Genomic DNA, 21,229 nt, shown 5'->3' on the forward strand with positions numbered 1-21,229 from the left:
GGCTTAAGGTGGGGAGGGAGGGATGGAACCCCAGCAGAACCAGGTCTGTTCTGGCTCCCCTTGCCCCCACCGTGCTGACCAGGGCTGTGGTGAATAGTTCTTTATTTATGTACTGAAACTAGGTAACTGCTTACAAAACTGCACAGTCCCCCATCCCTCCATCACAACTATCCACCGGGGTACAGGTTGGAGCCTTTCAAGTGTACCACAGCCACAGAAGAGTCTAAAGCCAGAAAGACCAACACGAAACTAGAAAACTAAAACAACAAATCCATGAAGCATGGTGACATCCAACTAACCCCTCCCTCCCCCCGCCAACAGTTACAGCAAGGAAATCTAAAGGAGAAAGGAAAGCCCTCCCACCCAACCCCCCACCCCAAATCCCAGCACTGCAGTGAGCGCTGCCAGCCCCACACCCGAGGCTACAGGCTGTAGAACTTCAGGCTGCGGTCCATGCCCGTCGAGGCGATGAACTTGGCATGGTGGCCAAAAGCCACCCCTGTGGTGAGGCCGCTGTGCTCTGCAGAGGGAAGACAGCATATGGTTATGTCACGAAGAGGGGGGAGAGGCTTCCCTGCCACTCTCAGCCCCACAGCCCCATACCAGTGAAGTGGAGGATTTCTGTCCACTGCTTGCAGATGTAGATCTGGACGTCTGTGCCGCCCAGCGCCAGGTAGGTGCCACTCTGGTCAAAGATGAGAGACTTCACCTGGGGAGGAGCAGAGGAAACAAAGCTTCAGCCAGGCCCAGGAAGTTCCCTCCAGACACCGTGCCAGAGGTGCAGTGCCCTCTCTGTCCTCCGGCACCCCAAGCAGAGCAAAACAGCAGGGCTCGGGTGGCCAACGCTGGGACAAGGGAGCCACCGCACCTCGAAGTTATTGTCCAGCTGCAACGTCTTGAAGTTCTTCAGTTTACGCAAGTCCCAGAGCTTGACAGAGGAGTCGTCTGCAGCCGTGGCCAGGTAGTAGCCGTTCTCAGAGAAGGCAATGCTGGTGATGGGGCCCGAGTGCCCTGGGAAGTTGGCCACGTTGGTGCGTTCCTGGGGACAGGAGGATCAAACATGGGCCTCAAGCATCCTCTGCCTCCCCAGGGCAGCAGCTTGGCGAGTAGAGAGACAACAGCGCACAAAGACGACAGAATTCGCACGTGCGCAGAGAAGCAAGGATGAGGAAAGCCACAGGGCTGTCACTCCAGGGAGCACACAAAGCTCTGTGCAAAACAGCACCTGCTGCCCAACCCCTGCCTGCCTAGGGCCAGTCCTACCTTCAGATCCCAGATCTTGATCTGAGAATCCATCGTTCCCGTTCCAAAGATGAGCCCATCTGGGTGGAATTGGGCACAGGTGAGGGCTGCAGAGACAGAGAGACATACGAGGGTTGGGGAGGCCCTGTCCTGTGAGAACCCTGCTACCAGGAGCTCCCAGGGAAGAAAATCCCCCCTCCACACAGCCACAGGAGCCCCACAACACGGGTACTCTTTCTCTTACCGCAGCCAGAGCTCTCATCTGTCACCTTGGTGAGAACACGGCCCGTCTGGATGTCTGAGAAGGCCCAGTACTGGAAGAGACACGCGTGGCATTGAGCACGCAGCCACCAAGCAGGGTGTCCATGCGCCCTGAGCCCAGGCTGCCTCTCACCTGGTCATCAGAAGAGCTCAGAAGGTAATCACCCGTGGCATGCAGGCTGAGCCCTGTCACGGAGCCCTCATGGGCACGGACAACCTGCACACAGGAAGCATTGGGCACAGACCAGATCCGGATGGTGGCATCAGGAGAAGCTGAGAACACCAAATCCTAGAGACAAAGGGATAAAGCAGGAACTTTAACATCAGAACAGTGCCGTGACTCTGTTCGCGAGCTCCTTTACAGGCAGGAAGGGAAAGCTTGAAGAGGGCAGCAGCACACCTGTGAGGGGTGGAACACAACACTGGTGACCTTCTTAGAGTGGCCCTTGAGTGTCGCCAGGATCTGCTCCGAGCTCTTATCAAAGACGATGACATTTTTATCAGCCCCACCTAGCAAATGAAGCAGGGAACTATCAGAGATGGGACTTGTGGCTGGCCAACTTCAACATCCACCTGCTGCTCTTTGAGATCTCTGTCCTGAGAAGCTCTCAGGATGTGAGCCAAGAGAATTCCTCATGCCCCTTTTCTCACTCCAACCTCACAAAAGGTCAGAGGGCCCCATTCCCAGGAAGCTGAAGGGTCTGTGCTGACAACAAAGAGGGAGGTGGCTCCCTTACCAGTGAGGATCTTGTTGGTGTCGGAAGGACAGAGGTCCAAGGCCAGGATTCCTGGAATGCTGGCACTGTGCAGCCCCTGTGCGAGGCAGAAAGAGGCCAGGTTGGTGCCACAAGCAGGAAAATACCCCAAAGTGAACCCAAAAGGTCTTGCAAGGGGCTTTGCTGGAAGCCACCTCCACTGCAGCACTGGTCTCCATGGAGAGAGCCATGACCGTCCTGGCACTGACCAGCAACAGAACTGTGGGTTTGGACACTGCCAAGCAGAGGGTGAGTTTTTGAAAGCACTGTAGAACTCACCACGTGCGAGGCAACCTGCCGGTACTTGCTGAGCTCCTCTGGCTTCACCAGCTCCTCTGGCACTGTTTTGCCCCTCTGCAAACAGAAAATGGCATGGGGATGAACATTTGTCCCTCTAGGAACACACCATGCATATCCTGTGATCACTGTGGTATCCTGAATGTGAAATGTAAGCATGAAACGTGGCCGCTCACCTTCTTGCGCTCTGTGGTCAGCACAGTGGCCTTGTCTTGAAGCTACGAAACAGCACAACAGTGGTTAAAGCCAACCTGGGCTCTCCCAGCAGGAGGACAGGGAGGAGCTGAGAGCTGGAACAGCACAGGTAGCACAAGTCCTTACCTTCTGGATAATCTCAGGGGTCATGCCTGCAAGCTCACCCAGCTCCATGGACTCCCCAGCTCCCTGCGTGGAACAGAGAAGGGCTCAGTTATATGCAGGTAGGAAATAGGAGAAAGACACACAGTGAGGTAGAAGGAACTCACCGACACATTAGGCTGTGAGGACGGCACTGCCTGTGGCACGATAAGGCCAGCCTGCGGTTTCAGTGTGGCCAGAGCTGCAGAAGCAGAGAAACATTATGAGTTCTACTCTCCACCCTGGAGGCACTCAAGGCCAGGCTGCATGTGGCTCCGGGCAGCCTAGTCTAGTGGCTGGCGACCCTGCGCATAGCAGGGGGTTGGAACTAGATGGCCATTGTGGACCTTTTCAACCCAGGCCATTCTGTGGCTCTGTGGTTCTCTTTCCCTGGAGTTTTGCAGCCCCCTTCATCCAAGCTCACCTTCTCTGGCAGCAGTGACCTCCTTGGTAAGCCGTGCGATGACACGGCAGGCAGCATCATGCTGGTACAGCGCGTGGGACAGCTCCTGGCGCGTGGTCTGCAGCTGCTGGCGCAGCGTGAAGCTGTGCAGCATGACAGCATCCTACAAGGGCACCAGAAAGGGAGTCAGGGGGCGGCACTCAGCCCCACACCTCAGCTCCCTGCAACTTACCCACTCATCCTGCAGCGCCTTCAGGATGGCCGGGATGCTGGTGGCCGATGGTGGCTTGGGCCGGATGGGATGGGCAACTGCCAACACAGATGCACCCTCAGCTCCTTGCCCTTTGCCACAGCCCCTCGTGCCCCCACCGGCAGCTCAGGACCGGGCTCCCGGTGTCCCCCCGTGCCCTCCCACCTTTGATGTCTATGAGCTGCTCTTCGGACAAGGGCTGGTTGTTGACGGGGTCGGTGCCGTTCTCCGCAATGTATTTCTCGATCAGCCGCCGCTCGTACACGTGGTTGGACACCGGCGACACGCACGGGTGCTCGGGGACCTCGTTGGAGACTGTGGGGACAGCGCAGGGGGAGGCGCAGGTCACGGCGTGGTCCCGACATCCCCCTGTCCCCCCACCGCCTCCACCCCCCCCGGGCGGCCCCCCTCTCACTGGAGCAGATGAGAGCCATGGCGGGCCCTGCGCGCTCCGCTTCCGGCTGCTCCTGGTTCCACTTCCGGCTCCGCGCGTCCTCACCGACGCTCGGAGCGCTTACGCGGGCTCCGCTCAGGCGGCCGCCGGAAACGGAAGTGCTCCCGGCGTGCCCCGCGCCAGTGCACACCCCCTCACCTCCCCCCCCCCCCCCCCCCCCAACCTCCGCCTCCCGGCGCACCCCGCGCAGGACTGCAGCTCCCATGGCGCCCCGCGGCGGCGGGCTCGCGGCAGGACCGTTCGTGCGTTGCGGCCGACCTGCCCCGCAGCGCCCCCGTGCGGCAGTGGGCGGCGCTGCCCTGTGCGAGGGTGCGGGAGAACCCCGGGGGGAACGGGGAGAGGATGAGGGGGGACACGGGGGATGGAGGGGGAGGGGGACAGCGCTGCGCAGGGGGAAAAGGGGGGGCTGGGGGGGGGAATGTGGGAGGGGGGATTGGGAGGGTGTGGGGGGGTGGAGGAGAGCAGAGGGCCTGGAGTGGGCAGGGGGTGCTGGGAGGGTAAATGGGGGCGCATTGAGTGCACAGACTGGGGCACCTAGGGTAATATTGAGGGGCAGGTTGGGGGGGAATGCTTTGAGGAAACATATGGAGGGCATACGGGAGGGGGGCTATATTGAGGGACTAGAGGGAGGGCTGTAATGGGGGGCAGTGGGGGGGACATTGGGGGTTGGGGGGCTATATGGGGGATACTGAAGAGTACAGAGGGGAAGGTCATATGGGGGAATATTGGGGGGCTGTGCTATGGGTTACATAGGGGGCGTATGGGGGGCATGAGCATGGGAGGGCATGTAGGGAGATGGGGGTTATATTGGGAGGCGGCATGGATGGGCACACTGGGGAGTAATGGGGGTACGTTTGTGTGTATCGGTGGGGAACACATTGAGGGAGGTTGAGAGGGAGCCGTGTAGAGGGGAGTGGGGGAATGGGGGCACGCTGGGGTGTTGGGGGGGGCTATTCAGGGGTGTTATATGGGTGAGCCCTATGAGGGAGGCAGATGGGGTTATGGGATATTGGGGTATACTGCAGGGAGTACTGCGTTGTGGAGGTGAATGGGCAGGCAGATAGATGGGGTGGTATGGGGGGCACGTGGGAGGATACAGGGAGTTCATATTTGCGGAGTCTGTATTGGGGGATATAGGGGGAGACGTAGGAGGGTCATGGAGGAGTATGGGGTGGCATGCTGGGTGAGCACATTGAGAGGGCACCCTGGGGATGCAGCTGGGGGGCTTGGAGAGGGCACTAGGTTGTGGGGGGCTGACTGGGGGGGCAACTCACACCCTCCCGTTGCCCACAGACCCCATTGCCAGTGCCGAGGATGGGGGCTTTCGGCGGTGCCATGGCTGCCTTGAATGAGACCCTGTGGCAGCTGGGCCACACCGCCTGGGCCAGCCTGGAGGGCTGCCTGGAAGCCGAGCCGCTGCGCCTGCTGGCCGAGGTGAGCAGAGGGAGTCGGAGGTGGGGGGGAGGTGTGGTGGTGAGCATGGCATGGCCCCACGAGGCCCTTTTGTAATAGGAGCAATCTGTTGTTTGTCAATCAGATCATTGGTAAGCTTATCACTAGAAAACTGCAACAGCAGGGGCCAGTTTCCTACTACAGACATCCAGGAAACCAACAAACAGCCCTTCAAGGTATGGACCCCAGGACTTACACAGCTTTAAAGATGCTGCGTAAGGATTACGAATGGATGTATTGCAAAGATCCCAGGCCTCCCCATCTGACAAGACAAAGGACGGCTGCCCAACAACAGGACCATGCCTGCGCAAGAGATATTGTGAAGCCACCAACACCGGATAGTGACCTGCAGAAAGACTCAGCTGGAGAGGGAAAGCGCGCGCTGTTGGTGGAGCACAGACTCCCCGGCCGCCCAGAGCTGCTTTGCTTCCTTCCTTTCTTTAATAGAAGACCATTTCCAGAATATATAATTGGGTTGTTCAAATCTGTTTGGCATAATATATAGCACTTTCTCTTTGCAGAGCCTGCTGGCTGCACTCTGGCTCACCGCCTCGGCCATCTCATCGGGCCTGGCCGTGCTGAGCAGAGCACTGGGGGATCTGCTGGATGCCTGCGGCTTGCACGGTGAGCACGGTGCAATGTGAGCTCGCCCGGGTGCAGCCGCAGCTGCTTGGTCTCAAATATTCTCCCGTATTTTGAAGCACAGGGGCCTGGCTGGCGGGCAGCGTGGCGCTGAGCCCCGGCGCGGTGCAGCGGGTCTTGCTGTGGGGGCTGTTAGCTGTGATGTGGGTCCACCTCCTGCCGTGGCTGCTGGGCCGGGTCGTGGCACTGCTGCGGCCCGTGCTGCGCTGGCTGCGGCTCTGTGTCTTCCTGGGAGCCTTCCTGCACGTGGCGGCGGCAGAGGACAGCGGCCTCGTGGTTCGGGCAGCCATGCTGCTGGGGCTCTGGGGGCTCTACGTGCTGCTGGGAGGTGGCAGGGCCCCCCCGCCCAGCCCTGCTGCACACCTGGAGGCTGCTGTGCGCAGCCTGGAGTGGAAGGTGGAGGAGCTGCGGAGGAGGCAGCAGCGCTATGGGGCAGCACGGGGCCGTGCGGAGGAGTGAGGGGTGTGGGGGGGCCCTGTGTGTGTGTGTGTGTGTGTGTGTGTGTTTGTGTGTGTATGGGCCCCCCCAGTGCCCCGCATCAGTGCCTTCACTAACACCATGCCCAAGCCCTGAACCCGCTCACACCAAAGTGCCTGGGGGGTCCCACACCGGGTAACCCCCCCAGCCATAGGATGAGGGCTACGTGCTTGGATTGCTGTTGTGGAATTGGCCACATTGGTTTGCTGCTGTGTTTATTTGGCCACCAAATAAAGTTTGCTGTCCACACTGTGCCTGCAGAGATGGCGCTCAGTTCTGGGGGGGCACAGAGGACACTCGGGGTGGGGGCAGGACATGCTGTCCCTGTGAGTGCCCCTGCACAGCACTGTGAGTCCAGATGAACCCACCGCCCGCGTCCTCTTCCACCTGCACGGCCCTGACTGGCGTGGACGGCGGGACCCCCCTGGGGAGCACTCGCTGCCCTGCATTGTCCTGCAGGCCCAGCAGCGCAGCCGGACGCTGCAAGGCTCCTGCCGTGTGCAGGTGGGTCGCAACCCGCAGCCCCAAGGTGCTGTCGCCGTAGCGCTGCTGGCCCCGCTCTGCCCCCAGCCCTAAGGCTGCTGTCCCCCCCCCAGGCCCCACTGGGCATCTGCTTGGTGGAACTGGAGATCCCAGCACGCTGGTTCTCCCCGGTGACGTCCCCGGAGTCAGTCGAACTGTGGTATGGCGTGGCTGGGCCGGGAACCTGCAGCCATCCCAGTGCCACAGAATCACAGAATGGCCTGGGTTGGAAGGGACCTCAAGGATCTCGAATCTCCAACCCCCTGCCACATGCAGGGCCACCAACCTCCACGTTTAATGCTAAACCAGGCTGCCCAGGGTCCCATCCAGTCTGGCCTTGAACACCTCCAAGGATGGGGCATCCACAGCCTCTCTGGGCAGCTGTTCCATCACCTCACCACTCTCTGGGTAAAGAATTTCCCCCTGATGTCCAACCTAAATCTCCCCTCCCTCAACTTAAAACCATTTCCCCTTGTCTGCCCTTATCAACCCTTTGAAAGAGTTGATTCCCCTCCTGTTTGTGTGCGCCCTTTTAGGTACTGAAAGGCTGCAATGAGGTCACCCTACAGCCTTCTTTTCTCCAGGCTGAACAAGCCCAGCTTCCTCAGCCTGTCCTCATAGGGGAGGTGCTCCAGTCCCCTCATCATCTTTGTGGCTCTCCTCTGGACCCTCTCCAACAGCTCCCAGTCTTTCCTGCACTGGGGGCTCCAGACCTGGACGCAGTACTGCAGATGGGGCCTCACAAGAGCAGAGTAGAGGGGGACAATCACCTCCCTGTCCCTGCTGGCCACCCCCCTTCTGATGGAGCCCAGGATACCATTTGCCTTCCAAGCCCCAAGAGCACACTGCTGGCTCATGTTAAGCTTTTCATCCATCAGGACCCCCAGGTCCTTCTCTGCAGGGCTGCTCTCAAGCACCGCTCCTTCCAGTCTGCGTGGATGCCTGGGATTCCTCCGGTCCAAGTGCAAAACTCTGCACTTTGCCGTGTTGAACCTCATCAGGTTCCCCCAGGCCCACCTTTCCAGCCTCTCGAGGTCCCTCTGAATGGCATCCCTTGCTTCCACCGTGCCAACCGCACCACTCAGCTTGGTGTCGTCAGCAAATTGCTGAGGGTGCACTCGATTCCATCGATGCCACTGATGAAGTTGTTAAGAGCACCGGTCCCAAGACAGACCCCTGGGGACGCCACTCGTTACCGGCCTCCACCTGGACACAGAGCCATTGATGACCACCCTCCGTCAGCAGCCTTTCAACCAATTTCTTATCCATGGAGTGGTCCACCCTTCAAATCCACATCCCTCCAATTCAGAGATGTGGTGGGAACCATGTCACAGGCCTTGCTCAAGTCCAGGTACATGACATCGGTCACCTTTCCCTCATCCACCAGTGCCATCACTCCATCACAGAAGGCCACCAGATTTGCCAAGCATGACCTTCCCCTGGTGAAGCCGTGCTGACTGTCACGGATCACACGCCCATCCCTCATCCAGGAGGATCTGTTCCATGATCTTCCCAGGCACAGAGGTGAGACTCACCGGCCTGTTGTTCCCTGGGTCCTCCTCGCTCCCTTTCTTGTCAATGGCAGTGATGTGACCCTTCCTCCAGTCATCTGGGACCTCACCTGACAGCCACGACTTTTCAAATACGATGGAGAGCAGCTCAGCAACCACCTCAGCCAGCTCCTTCAGAGCCCTGCGATGCAGCCATCCGGCCACATAGACTTAGACACATTCAGTCTCATGAGGCAGTCTCAGACCTGCTCTGTCCTCACAGCAGGGGGGGGATTTCTGCCACAGTGGAGCCCCTGCGGTACGTGGGGATGCTGGAGCTGCAGACAGTGCCGGCAGTGGCACGGCGGCAAGAGGTGCCGTTGGATGAGAGGGTGCTGCTGCGCGTCCCCGACAGAGCCTTGCGGCCTGGGCAGCGCTTCACCGCCAGCCTGGCGCTGCGGCACAACTTCACCGCCATGTTGCTGACCCTGCGGTGAGAGCACGTGGCCCTGAAGCAGTGGGTCTCTGTTGGTGGACATCCCCATTCTGTTGGGTCCCCGTCCCAGTGGGTGCCATCCGGAGCTCTGTTCCCACAGGGCACTGGAGGCGGCTGAGCTCCTCCATCTGGAGCTGGTGGTGGAGAATGGCACAGGGGCTCAGGCACTGGCACGACCCCTCACCTGGCAGGTGGAATACCCAGGCCAGGACCCTGAGGCGCAGAAGGACAAGCTGGTGTGGAAGGTGCAGGTGGGAACAGCACAGGTAGCACAAGTCCTTACCTTCTGGATAATCTCAGGGGTCATGCCTGCAAGCTCACCCAGCTCCATGGACTCTCCAGCTCCCTGCGTGGAACAGAGAAGGGCTCAGTTATATGCAGGTAGGAAATAGGAGAGAGACACACAGTGAGGTAGAAGGAACTCACCGACACATTAGGCTGTGAGGACGGCACTGCCTGTGGCACGATAAGGCCGGCCTGCGGTTTCAGCGTGGCCAGAGCTGCAGAAGCAGAGAAACATTATGAGTTCTACTTTCCACCCTGGAGGCACTCAAGGCCAGGCTGCATGTGGCTCCGGGCAGCCTAGTCTAGTGGCTGGCGACCCTGCGCATAGCAGGGGGTTGGAACTAGATGGCCATTGTGGACCTTTTCAACCCAGGCCATTTTGTGGCTCTATGGTTCTCTTTCCCTGGAGTTTTGCAGCCCCCTTCATCCAAGCTCACCTTCTCTGGCAGCAGTGACCTCCTTGGTAAGCCGTGCGATGACACGGCAGGCAGCATCATGCTGGTACAGCGCGTGGGACAGCTCCTGGCGCGTGGTCTGCAGCTGGCGCAGCGTGAAGCTGCGGCACGGATGGCCCAGGTGTGACTCTTGGTGGGCACCTCCTGGAAGAGACGGGGATGGCGGAGTGGTGGCCCCTGGGGGTCAGCACGGCTTTGCGGCGGTTGGCATTACCTGGTGGGTGCTGAAGGGCGCGTAGGAGGCTCGCAGAAGAGGCGGGGGGCCAGCGGTGGGGTGGCGGGGCAGCAGCAGGAAGGTGTCGGAACGGGTGTGCAGAGAGGTGTTGGCAGGCAGGGCTCCATCCGCACGCTGCAGGCGGTAGTGCTCGGGCACTGCCTGCAGCTCCATCTCCACAGGCAGGAACACGGGCTCCGGGGGGGACCACTCGCTGCTGGCTGCGGAGATGGAGACCACCGTCACCAAGGCGAGGATGGGCACTGACACAAGGGAATGGCTTTCCCGTGGGCCGTGGGCGCTCTGCTCCTGGGGAGTCCGACCCCCAAGCTGCCCAGGAAGGAGTCTGCTGGGGGGAGCAGTGCTGAGTGAGTGCTGGGGGTGGGAGCCAGGCACTGTGCACCTGGGGATACTGGGCTTGTGTGGGACAGATCCCCACCAGATCCGTGGAGCACACGGGGCAGATTCCAAATGGATCGTGGGGACTGGATGATTCCTAAGGTCCCTTCCAACCCAGCCATTCACCGGAAATGCAATTGTTAATGGCATGTGGAAATTATGTGGAAATGCAATTGTTAATGGCATGTGGAAATGCAACTATTAATGGCATGTGGAAATTATGTGGAAATGCAACTGTTAATGGCATGTGGAAATGCAACTGTTAATGGTATGTGGAAATGCAATTGTTAATGGTATGTGGAAATGCAATTGTTAATGCAACATGGAAATGCAGTTGAGGTTACGAATAGTGGAATTGTGGAAAAACAAACAAACAAACAAACAAACAAACAAACAAAAAGAAAAGGCAAAAAGGTGAAGGAAAGCAGTGAGTTTGGGATATTAGAGTTGGGCCGGCATGAGAACACATCCCCACACACACCCCCACTGCGGCTTGTAAGAACAGCTTGGAGTGGGAGAAAGAAGTGGGGGCCGGAGCCTCCGCTGTAATGTGAAGAGTGCAGTGCTTGTGAATGGGAATGGGACAGGGGACATTGGAAGTGAGAATAGCCGGCATCTGCAGAGCAGAGATGATTTTTGTAATAGTTGTAGGAGCCACTGGCAAGAGAAGTTTACTTTTTTTTTGGACCAATTAAATACAGGCTAGGAGAACAAGTAGGAATATATAAATTCTTGTACGTGCCAGGTTCTCCAAAACCATTGTTTGGGCATGAAATGTTTGAGTAGTTGAATGTAGAGATTAAATTAAGTTGAGAAAATTGGAGCTACTTGTTAAGCAACACCAATGGACTGAAAAGTTAAGTCTGGCTTTAATACAAACTGGGGAAAGCAATGCTGTACTCCTAGAAGTTACGTAAATCCTACATTGGGTATACACAGGATTGCAGGCATCAGGGATGCCTGGCAGAGCCAAAAATGCAGCCCAATGAAAGTTAAGTTAAATGGGAGCCAGCCCAGCCAGGGTAAAGCAATGCCCTGTGAGGATACGAGATTGTAGGAGGACAAAAGAAGTAATTAATAACTTTTTGGATTTGGGGTAATTAATTGGATAGAAATCCAAATACAACACCCCAATCTTGCAAATGAAAAATTGGATGGCAAGAGCTATAGTTTGGTACAAGGTTTGAGGGCAGTTAATAGAAATGTTGGATATATACAACCCATGGCGTATATCTTTATTAACCAAGCCAAGGAATAAGCAGGTGGGGTTTACCGTTCTGGATTTGAAGTACCCCTTTTTCTGCCTGGTTTTGCCAAAGAAAGCCTAAAATTATTTGCCTTTGAATAGGAAAACTGAAATATGGAGAGAAGAAAAAAATAATAATGAAAAGTAATAATAATTCAGTTAACCTGCACAGCGTTACCCAGGGCTGTGAGAACAGCCCAATGATTTTTGAGAACTGGTCAACTCGTGAGCCTGAGGTTTGGGTTCGCCATCTCACAGTGAAACTTTACTGCAGAACGTGGATGCTACAGTAACAAAGGACTGTGTGCCATGGATGTGAGCTTGCTGAATTTCTTGACTGAAATGGCTATCAAGTTTCTCAACAGAAAGCACAACCGATCAAAGAGAAGGAAGCCATTTGCTGAACACCCAGAACACCAAGGCAGAGCTGCCTCCAAGCCAGCAGTGTGCGACTGCATGGAGACTGTGTGTGCCAGCTGTCAGAGCCACAGGAGGAACCGCTGGGCGACGCTGAGGAGTCCTGCATTCATCGACGGAAGCAGCTTTGTGAAGACAAGGAATCTGTAAGGCAGGACATGCAGTCACTGCTACTGACAAGGTAATTGAAGCAAGGCCATTACCTGTGGGGACTTCCACTCAGAAGGCTGAAATAACTGCCTTGACAAGAACCTTAACTATATGGACAGGTGCTAAATATGCTTTTGGGTTGGTACCCACTCGTGGTGCCATCTGGAAAGAGTGAGGACTGCTTTCAGGACTGCAGGAAACTGGGAATACGATGGTGGAACAGGTGGTAAAACAGGCAGCTGAAGGAAAAGAAATTGGTGAACGGCTTTAATTCCAGACGGTAAACTTGAAATATCTGAACCTGAGTCAGAACCTGTAAGGTACCCTAGAAAGGATAGGAATCTAATGAATGAAGGGAAGAGAGCAAGCTGACACATGGGTGCATACCCAGATGGACACACTGTTGTGCCCGTTAGTACTGTATAGGATTTGGTTCTAAGGGAACATAATAAGACATGGGGGTACAGACAGCAGAAAGTAGCTGTACAGTCCTAGTAGCAGGAACAGGGCACAAGTGGGGCTTGTTGGAAAGGGAACCTTCCAGGGCAACAGTCGCAAATTGATTTTTGTTTGAACTGCCAGGAAAAAGGAGGGTTTCGATACATGCTGGTTCTCACCAATACCCTCCCTCTCAGCGTGACCAGAAGCATTCCCCTGCAGGACCAGTAGAGCCAAGGAAGTAACCAAGGTACTTTTGCAGGAGGTTATTCCAAGGTTTGGGTGTCCTGCAACAATACCCTTCAACCAGGGAACTCATTTTATTGCAGAGATTGTCCAACAGGGCAGCAAGCATTGGGAATAAACTGGCAATTGCACACAGCACACAGACCACAGGCGGGTGGTCAGGAGGAAAAGATGAACTATTAATTAAATCACAGGTTGTAAAACCGGGCCAGGAAGCTGGACTGTCCTGACCACAGTTGTTGCCTTTGGCTCTCCTTAGTACCAGAACAAAACCTAGAGCCAAAGAGGGGTTCAGTCCTTTCAAAATACTGTACACAAGGCCTTATGTTGTACAAACGGGGATCTCTACCCACGTCAGGAGTGAAATACTAACTGAGCATGTGATAAGTCTACAGGAATGGCTTTGAGAAAAAGAGAAACTGGTTCTAGGAACTAGAGCCTAGGGCCTTGACACGGCTCAATAAGATGTGTAACAAATCTCTTTCAAATTCGCCCCTGGAACCAAGCTGGATAGGTCTGTTCCAGGTGCTGCTAACATCCCACACAACAGTAAAAGCATTGCGGATACAGAATACCAGAGTTAAGAAGGTCCCTCGAACACAATGAGAACTGAAGTCAGCTGGACCCTTAAAACTGTGAATCCAAAGACAGAAATGTGGGCTCTTGTAATCGTTAGGAATGTTGATTTGATGAGTGCAGCATTTGATGTCCATATTTCTGTATCTCTGGTGACAAACATCATGGCATATCAGTATTGTTTGGTATGTGGGCAAGCTAAGGATTTAAACTTTTCTCTTCTTGTTGTCCCTGTTGATTTTAAGGCAAGAAATCGAGACAGCACTATTGAAGCAAACAGCGAAGGAGCCATTACATTTGGACAACATGATGGTATTAGAGGAGATGGGAGACAAAGAACGTGAAGACGAGGGACATGTCTATAAAAGTGAACCTTAAAAAAAACGGATTGCAGAAATCAACACTGTATAAAAAAAGAAAAAGGGGGGAACTGGGGGAATCAAATGTTGTTTCTGCATTAGAATTGGATAACATTATTTTTATTTCATGATCTCCGCTATCATAGTTCTTTTTGGGAGTCCTTCTACTCAACTTGGGCAAGATCTCTGATAGTTTACGTCACTGATCCTCCAGACGAACCTTCCCAGGAAGGCACACTCTGTATAGAGGTGCAGAGATGTATATTTTGTCAGACACACTGCAAGAATATCCTGCACGAGAGCAAACCAGACAACAAGTGATGGCCTGCCCGAGGAAGCGCCTGAAGAGACATGGGAAGGCCTGGCATCATCCCCCAGTGCTCTTTGTTCAACGAAGACTTTAAAGAAAGTCGCCGCATCAACAGGACAAGGAGAGCACCGAGACGTCTTGGAAACAACAGGATGGCTGCTGACTGACACCAGGTAACAAATCACTTCACAAGTCAATGCAAATGTCAACCTTCTGATAAGGTTGTGCACCTGGAGTACCCAGCCAGTGGGGAAACAGGGCAGGGGGGAGGCAAGGGGGAGCAAACAGGGCCTAAAGGCTGTCACGGCGTGTCCATAGGCGCGCTGCTGCTTGCGGGACGCCGCCACTGCAATCGCGAATCAATTCTGCTTTATCAGAGATCCCGTCCTGACAAGATGACTTGGATATTTCCAACAGCATCATGCTGGTACAACGCGTGGGACAGCTCCTGGCGCGTGGTCTGCAGCTGCTGGCGCAGCGTGAAGCTGTGCAGCATGACAGCATCCTACAAGGGCACCAGAAAGGGAGTCAGGGGGCGGCACTCAGCCCCACACCTCAGCTCCCTGCAACTTACCCACTCATCCTGCAGCGCCTTCAGGATGGCCGGGATGCTGGTGGCCGATGGTGGCTTGGGCCGGATGGGATGGGCAACTGCCAACACAGATGCACCCTCAGCTCCTTGCCCTTTGCCACAGCCCCTCGTGCCCCCACCGGCAGCTCAGGACCGGGCTCCCGGTGTCCCCCCGTGCCCTCCCACTGTAATAGGAGCAATCTGTTGTTTGTCAATCAAATCATTGGTAAGCTTATCACTAGAAAACTGCAACAGCAGGGGCCAGTTTCCTACTACAGACATCCGGGAACACCAACAAACAGCCCTTCAAGGTATGGACCCCAGGACTTGCACAGCTTTAAAGATGCTGCGTAAGGATTACGAATGGATGTATTGCAAAGATCCCAGGCTTCCCCATCTGACAAGACAAAGGACGGCTGCCCAACAACAGGACCATTCCTGCGCAAGAGATATTGTGAAGCCACCAACACCGGATAGTGACCTGCAGAAAGACTCAGCTGGAGAGGGAAAGCGCGCGCTGTTGGTGGAGCACAGACTCCCCGGCCGCCCAGAGCTGCTTTGCTTACTTGCTTGCTTGAATAAAAGACCATTTCCAGAACATAGAATTGGGTTGTTCAATTTGTTTGGCATAATATATAACACTTTGTTGCCGTGACTCGGATACAGGTAACTCTGATACGTGATCCTCAACCTGGGGAGGCACCCTGTCCTTGGACGGCCTGCAATGGGTGATCTCCGTACAGAGACCTGTAATTTCGAACCCAAAAATTCAGGAAAGTAAGCAAAAGAAACTACACAACCCTGTAATTTTTGTGCACGAAGACGCAAACGACAACTCAAGGTGGTTGAGTAAGTATTGCAGTGTTGCTAGGGAATCCGTTCGGTCGGGGTTGGGAATCCTGGAGTGTGAGTGGCAGAGGTCTCTGCGAGAGACCAAGCGAGTGCAGAGCCTTGAGCAGTGCAGTTCCCATAGCCTGCGAGGGCGTGGGTCACGAATAGGGGGAGCGAGTGTGAGAGTGAGAGGAGAGCACTCCAGAAGATGGGACAGAAGAAGAGCAAGCCTTCTGATCCCATGGGTGGCCCCAAACAAAAGGGAAGACTACCAGATATATCACCAGATAGCCCACCGGGACTGATGAGTAAGTACTGGGAAAACTTTCCCTCGAGGAAAGGAAAGAACAAGGAGAAAATGGTCCACTACTGTATGGAAGCTTGGGGGGAAAACAAATTAGGGCAGAGAGATTATTCTGGCCGATATTTGGACCCTTTGAGGACTGGATATGCCAGGCCTTAAATATTTATGTTAATTCTAAACCATTTAGTGATGAGGAAAGTGAATACGCTACTCTATGAACTATGCCAGGAACCCGAACTTTTCTATTGAACCTTAAAGAAAAGAGACAAAAAGAAAAGATTAGAAAGGAAGAAGAAATCCCCTGGTCCCCTCCCCCTCCCTGAGCTTCCTGTGGCTCCCCAACTCCCTGTAGCTTCCAAACCTGCCTCCGCACCCCAGGCTCCAGTAGGGGCTCCGGTAGAAGATAAGGGGATGGAGTCCCCCCAATGATGCAGAGGAGTCAGATGATCCTGACTCACCTGGACTCCGAAGGAGAACCAGGAGCCAGACCAAACAAAAAAGTTGCAGGGAGGAAAAGTTGTTCCCCCTTAGGGAAGTCCCAGTAATGGGACCTGTCCAGCAGCTAGGAGCAGGGTGCGTCTCTACTCCTTTGAATTCAGGAGATGTTAGAGAATTTAAAAGGGAAATGGGGAATTTACCAGAAGGCCCAGTGGGAGTTTCTGAAAGGCTGGACCAGTTTTTGGGACCGAGTCTTTACACCTGGGAAGAGTTACAATCTATATTAGGGATCTTATTTACTGCAGAAGAGAGAGATGTGATCCGGAGGGCAGGAATGAGAATCTGGGATTATCAGCATCAGGCTGGCCCGGGAGCAGATGAGAAACGGCCTCTCCAAAAGCCCCCCTGGAATAAGCAAAATGCAGAGCACCGAGCTAATATGTCAGACCTCCAACGATTATCATTCAAGGGATCAGGGAGTCAGTTCCTCGGGGACAGAACATTCATAAAGCCTTCAGTGAGCAGCAAAAGAAGGATGAAACCCCGACTGAACGGCTGGAAAGGCTGCGTAAAAGCCTGCAGCTGTATTCAGGAGTAGATCCTGCTACGCCCGTAGGGCAGGCACTACTAAAAACAGCTTGTGGCAAAATCTTGGACTGACATCAGGAGTAAGTTGGAAAAGTTCGAAGACTGGCAGGATAAGGGACTAGATGAATTACTGAGGGAAGCACAGAAGGTATCTGTAAGACGAGAAGAGGAGATCCACAGGAAGCAAGCTAGAATCTCAGTGGCAGCAGTAAGGGAAGGGCAACAATCAAAGCGGGAATTCTCCAGAGGGAGAAAAGGCTCTCAATCAAGGGAACAGGGAGATGGAAAACAGAGAGTGCCTAGGGATGTGAGGCAAATTGCCAGAAAAAAGAACACGAGAAAAGAGATTGCAGAAAGGGAATACAGGATAAGAACACGTTCCAGGAAGATCAGTGAGGTCAGGGGCTCCATGTGCTGGGGACCCTTAAAGGAAAAGAGCCCTTGGTAAAATTGACAGTAGGTCCTCAGCGCCAGGAAATGGAGTTCCTTTGGACTCCGGGGCAGAAAGATCGACTGTCCAAAAGCTGCCCTGGGGATGCTCAGTCTCCTCAGAAAAACTTCAAGTAGTTGGAGCCAAGGGTGAACCATTTAAAGTGTCAGTAATCAAAGGAGTAGAGATAGAAGCACCCTGCAGGTATGGCTTCGGATCCTTTTTGTTAGTGCCTGAAGCAGAGTATAATTTGTTGGGAAGGGATCTGATGATTGAATGAGGAGTTAATTTGGAAGTTGGAAACAAGAAGCTGATTGTACAATTGTGCACCCTGACAATAAAGTGGTTTTAAGTTGAGGGAGGGGAGATTTAGGTTGGACATCAGGGGGAAGTTCTTTACCCAGAGAGTGGCAAGGTACTGGAACAGGCTGCCCAGAGAGGTTGTGGATGCCCTGTCCCTGGAGGTGTTCAAGGCCAGACTGGATGAGGCCATGGGCAGCCTGGTTTAGCATTTAATGTGGAGGTTGGTGGCCCTGCATGTGGCAGGGGGTTGGAGATTGGTGGTCCTTGAGGTCCCTTCCAACCCTGGCCATTCTGTGATTCTGTGATTCTGTAAAGGATGAAGTACAGATAAATCCTGAGGTGCAGTATACCTTGGATGCGGTGGGGAAATTGGATATTGCCCCTTTTGAAGTAACCATTAAGAACCCAGAGATCCCTGTAAGGATAAAACAGTGCCCTATTTCACAGGAAGGCCGACAAGGACTCCAACCAGAGATTGAGCGATTAATAGCAAGAGGCTCGTTAGAACCCTGCATGTCACCATTCAACACACCCAAACTACCTGTGAGGAGACCTGATGGCTCATAAGGGCTAGTGCACGACTTGTGCATCCCATCTGGCCCAACTCTAATGACTGTAGGAGTTGTGGGAGCAGGCACAGACATCACTTCTCTGGTACAGCAATATCCAAGGTACCAATCATTACGAGAGGCTGTGGATGAGGATTTGGCAACAATCGAAAAGTCTATAACAGCCCTGGAAAAATCTTTCACATCATTATCGGAAGTAGTATTACAGTATTGGGCGAGGACTCGATGCGTTATTCTTGCAACAAGAAGGTTTGTGTGCAGCCATAGAAGAACGCTGTTTTTATGCTGACCACACCGGGGTAGTAAGAGATTCCATGACCAAATTAAGGGAAGGATTGGAGAAGCGAAAAAAAGAGAGAACAGCAGCAGAACAGGGATGAGTCATGGTTCAACCGTTCCCCATGGCTTACTACATTATCATCAACAACAGCTGGTCCTTTGATTTTGCAGATGTGAGTTCTAACCTTCGGACCCGGCATTTTTAATAAGATTTTAATAAAATAATCGCCCTAGAATATATAATTGGGTTGTCACGGCGTGGTCCCGAGATCCCCCCGTCCCCCCACCGCCGCCGCCGCCGCCGCCGCCGCCACCCCCCTCGGGCCCCCCGCTCACTGGAGCAGATGAGAGCCATGGCGGGCCCTGCGCGCTCCGCTTCCGGCTGCTCCTGGTTCCACTTCCGGCTCCGCGCGTCCTCACCGACGCTCGGAGCGCTTACGCGGGCTCCGCTCAGGCGGCCGCCGGAAACGGAAGTGCTCCCGGCGTGCCCCGCGCCAGTGCACACCCCCTCTCCTCCCCCCCTCCCCAACCTCCCCAACCTCCGCCTCCCGGCGCACCCCGCGCAGGACTGCAGCTCCCATGGCGCCCCGCGGCGGCGGGCTCGCGGCAGGACCGTTCGTGCGTTGCGGCCGACCTGCCCCGCAGCGCCCCCGTGCGGCAGTGGGCGGCGCTGCCCTGTGCGAGGGTGCGGGAGAACCCCGGGGGGAACGGGGAGAGGATGAGGGGGGACACGGGGGATGGGGGGGGAGGGGGACAGCGCTGCGCAGGGGGAAAAGGGGGGGCTGGGGGGGGGAATGTGGGAGGGGGGATTGGGAGGGTGTGGGGGGGTGGAGGAGAGCAGAGGGCCTGGAGTGGGCAGGGGGTGCTGGGAGGGTAAATGGGGGCGCATTGAGTGCACAGACTGGGGCACCTAGGGTAATATTGAGGGGCAGGTTGGGGGGGAATGCTTTGAGGAAACATATGGAGGGCATACGGGAGGGGGGCTATATTGAGGGACTAGAGGGAGGGCTGTAATGGGGGGCAATGGGGGGACACTGGGGGTTGGGGGGCTATATGGGGGATACTGAAGAGTACAGAGGGGAAGGTCATATGGGGGAATATTGGGGGGCTGTGCTATGGGTTACATAGGGGGCGTATGGGGGGCATGAGCATGGGAGGGCATGTAGGGAGATGGGGGTTATATTGGGAGGCGGCATGGGTGGGCACACTGGGGAGTAATGGGGGTACGTTTGTGTGTATCGGTGGGGAACACATTGAGGGAGGTTGAGAGGGAGCCGTGTAGAGGGGAGTGGGGGAATGGGGGCACGCTGGGGTGTTGGGGGGGGCTATTCAGGGGTGTTATATGGGTGAGCCCTATGAGGGAGGCAGATGGGGTTATGGGATATTGGGGTATACTGCAGGGAGTACTGCGTTGTGGAGGTGAATGGGCAGGCAGATAGATGGGGTGGTATGGGGGGCACGTGGGAGGATACAGGGAGTTCATATTTGCGGAGTCTGTATTGGGGGATATAGGGGGAGACGTAGGAGGGTCATGGAGGAGTATGGGGTGGCATGCTGGGTGAGCACATTGAGAGGGTACCCTGGGGATGCGGCTGGGGGGCTTGGAGAGGGCACCAGGTTGTGGGGGGCTGACTGGGGGGGCAGCTCACACCCTCCCGTTGCCCACAGACCCCATTGCCAGTGCCGAGGATGGGGGCTTTCGGCGGTGCCATGGCTGCCTTGAATGAGACCCTGTGGCAGCTGGGCCACACCGCCTGGGCCAGCCTGGAGGGCTGCCTGGAAGCCGAGCCGCTGCGCCTGCTGGCCGAGGTGAGCAGAGGGAGTCGGAGGTGGGGGGGAGGTGTGGTGGTGAGCATGGCATGGCCCCACGAGGCCCTTTCTCTTTGCAGAGCCTGCTGGCTGCACTCTGGCTCACCGCCTCGGCCATCTCATCGGGCCTGGCCGTGCTGAGCAGAGCACTGGGGGATCTGCTGGACGCCTGCGGCTTGCACGGTGAGCACGGTGCAATGTGAGCTCACCCGGGTGCAGCCGCAGCTGCTTGGTCTCAAATATTCTCCCGTGTTTTGAAGCACAGGGGCCTGGCTGGCGGGCAGCGTGGCGCTGAGCCCCGGCGCGGTGCAGCGGGTCTTGCTGTGGGGGCTGTTAGCTGTGATGTGGGTCCACCTCCTGCCGTGGCTGCTGGGCCGGGTCGTGGCACTGCTGTGGCCCGTGCTGCGCTGGCTGCGGCTCTGTGTCTTCCTGGGAGCCTTCCTGCACGTGGCGGCGGCAGAGGACAGCGGCCTCGTGGTTCGGGCAGCCATGCTGCTGGGGCTCTGGGGGCTCTACGTGCTGCTGGGAGGTGGCAGGGCCCCCCCGCCCAGCCCTGCTGCACACCTGGAGGCTGCTGTGCGCAGCCTGGAGTGGAAGGTGGAGGAGCTGCGGAGGAGGCAGCAGCGCTATGGGGCAGCACGGGGCCGTGCGGAGGAGTGAGGGGTGTGGGGGGGCCCTGTGTGTGTGTGTGTGTGTGTGTGTGTGTGTGTGTGTATGGGCCCCCCCAGTGCCCCGCATCAGTGCCTTCACTAACACCACGCCCAAGCCCTGAACCCGCTCACACCAAAGTGCCTGGGGGGTCCCACACCGGGTAACCCCCCCAGCCATAGGATGAGGGCTACGTGCTTGGATTGCTGTTGTGGAATTGGCCACATTGGTTTGCTGCTGTGTTTATTTGGCCACCAAATAAAGTTTGCTGTCCACACTGTGCCTGC

General features: G+C 55.8%; 3 protein-coding genes across 4 annotated transcripts; 2 read left to right on the forward strand and 1 right to left on the reverse strand.

Moving 5' to 3' along the window:
- Positions 1–85: 85 nt before the first annotated feature.
- On the reverse strand, positions 86–18,964 carry PRPF19 (pre-mRNA processing factor 19). Of its 2 annotated transcripts, none has more exons than XM_052693381.1 (16): positions 18,822–18,964; positions 3,710–3,859; positions 3,527–3,603; positions 3,316–3,457; positions 3,020–3,093; positions 2,877–2,939; positions 2,732–2,773; positions 2,538–2,612; positions 2,241–2,316; positions 1,904–2,013; positions 1,637–1,792; positions 1,487–1,556; positions 1,264–1,349; positions 869–1,039; positions 604–709; positions 86–520 (listed from the first exon to the last, which is right to left on the reverse strand). In XM_052693381.1, the coding sequence occupies exons 1-16, from the start codon at positions 18,838–18,840 to the stop codon at positions 423–425; spliced, it is 1,515 nt and encodes a 504-aa protein (XP_052549341.1). In that variant the 5' UTR covers positions 18,841–18,964; the 3' UTR covers positions 86–422. The 2 variants fall into 2 exon arrangements, with proteins under 2 accessions (XP_052549341.1, XP_052549340.1); XM_052693380.1 differs by lacking the exon at positions 18,822–18,964 and adding an exon at positions 3,960–4,102.
- TMEM109 (transmembrane protein 109) lies at positions 4,170–6,823 on the forward strand. Its single transcript, XM_052693394.1, has 4 exons — positions 4,170–4,307; positions 5,292–5,432; positions 5,972–6,074; positions 6,157–6,823. Exons 2-4 carry the CDS (start codon positions 5,313–5,315, stop codon positions 6,549–6,551), a joined length of 618 nt encoding a protein of 205 aa, XP_052549354.1. The 5' UTR covers positions 4,170–4,307; positions 5,292–5,312; the 3' UTR covers positions 6,552–6,823.
- A 68-nt stretch (positions 18,965–19,032) lies between the features above and the next one.
- Positions 19,033–21,224, forward strand: LOC128085673 (transmembrane protein 109-like). Its single transcript, XM_052693393.1, has 4 exons — positions 19,033–19,170; positions 20,154–20,294; positions 20,375–20,477; positions 20,560–21,224. Exons 2-4 carry the CDS (start codon positions 20,175–20,177, stop codon positions 20,952–20,954), a joined length of 618 nt encoding a protein of 205 aa, XP_052549353.1. The 5' UTR covers positions 19,033–19,170; positions 20,154–20,174; the 3' UTR covers positions 20,955–21,224.
- The last annotated feature ends 5 nt before the right edge of the window (positions 21,225–21,229 follow it).

This window comes from Tympanuchus pallidicinctus, unplaced genomic scaffold (assembly GCF_026119805.1).
Source record: "Tympanuchus pallidicinctus isolate F22 unplaced genomic scaffold, pur_lepc_1.0 scaffold3, whole genome shotgun sequence".
Lineage (NCBI taxonomy): Eukaryota > Metazoa > Chordata > Aves > Galliformes > Phasianidae > Tympanuchus > Tympanuchus pallidicinctus.

Excerpts from the sequence above, each read along its gene's own strand:
- TMEM109 (XM_052693394.1), top strand. The coding sequence starts at position 5,313 with ATGGGGGCTTTCGGCGGTGCCATGGCTGCCTTGAATGAGACCCTGTGG. Across the intron at positions 5,433-5,971 it reads CGCTGCGCCTGCTGGCCGAG|AGCCTGCTGGCTGCACTCTG; the intron begins GTGAGCAGAGGG and ends TTCTCTTTGCAG. Across the intron at positions 6,075-6,156 it reads GGATGCCTGCGGCTTGCACG|GGGCCTGGCTGGCGGGCAGC; the intron begins GTGAGCACGGTG and ends TTTGAAGCACAG.
- PRPF19 (XM_052693381.1), bottom strand. Across the intron at positions 3,458-3,526 it reads AGGCGCTGCAGGATGAGTGG|GATGCTGTCATGCTGCACAG; the intron begins GTAAGTTGCAGG and ends GTGCCCTTGTAG. Across the intron at positions 710-868 it reads AGCTGGACAATAACTTCGAG|GTGAAGTCTCTCATCTTTGA; the intron begins GTGCGGTGGCTC and ends GCTCCTCCCCAG.
- LOC128085673 (XM_052693393.1), top strand. The coding sequence starts at position 20,175 with ATGGGGGCTTTCGGCGGTGCCATGGCTGCCTTGAATGAGACCCTGTGG. Across the intron at positions 20,295-20,374 it reads CGCTGCGCCTGCTGGCCGAG|AGCCTGCTGGCTGCACTCTG; the intron begins GTGAGCAGAGGG and ends TTCTCTTTGCAG. Across the intron at positions 20,478-20,559 it reads GGACGCCTGCGGCTTGCACG|GGGCCTGGCTGGCGGGCAGC; the intron begins GTGAGCACGGTG and ends TTTGAAGCACAG.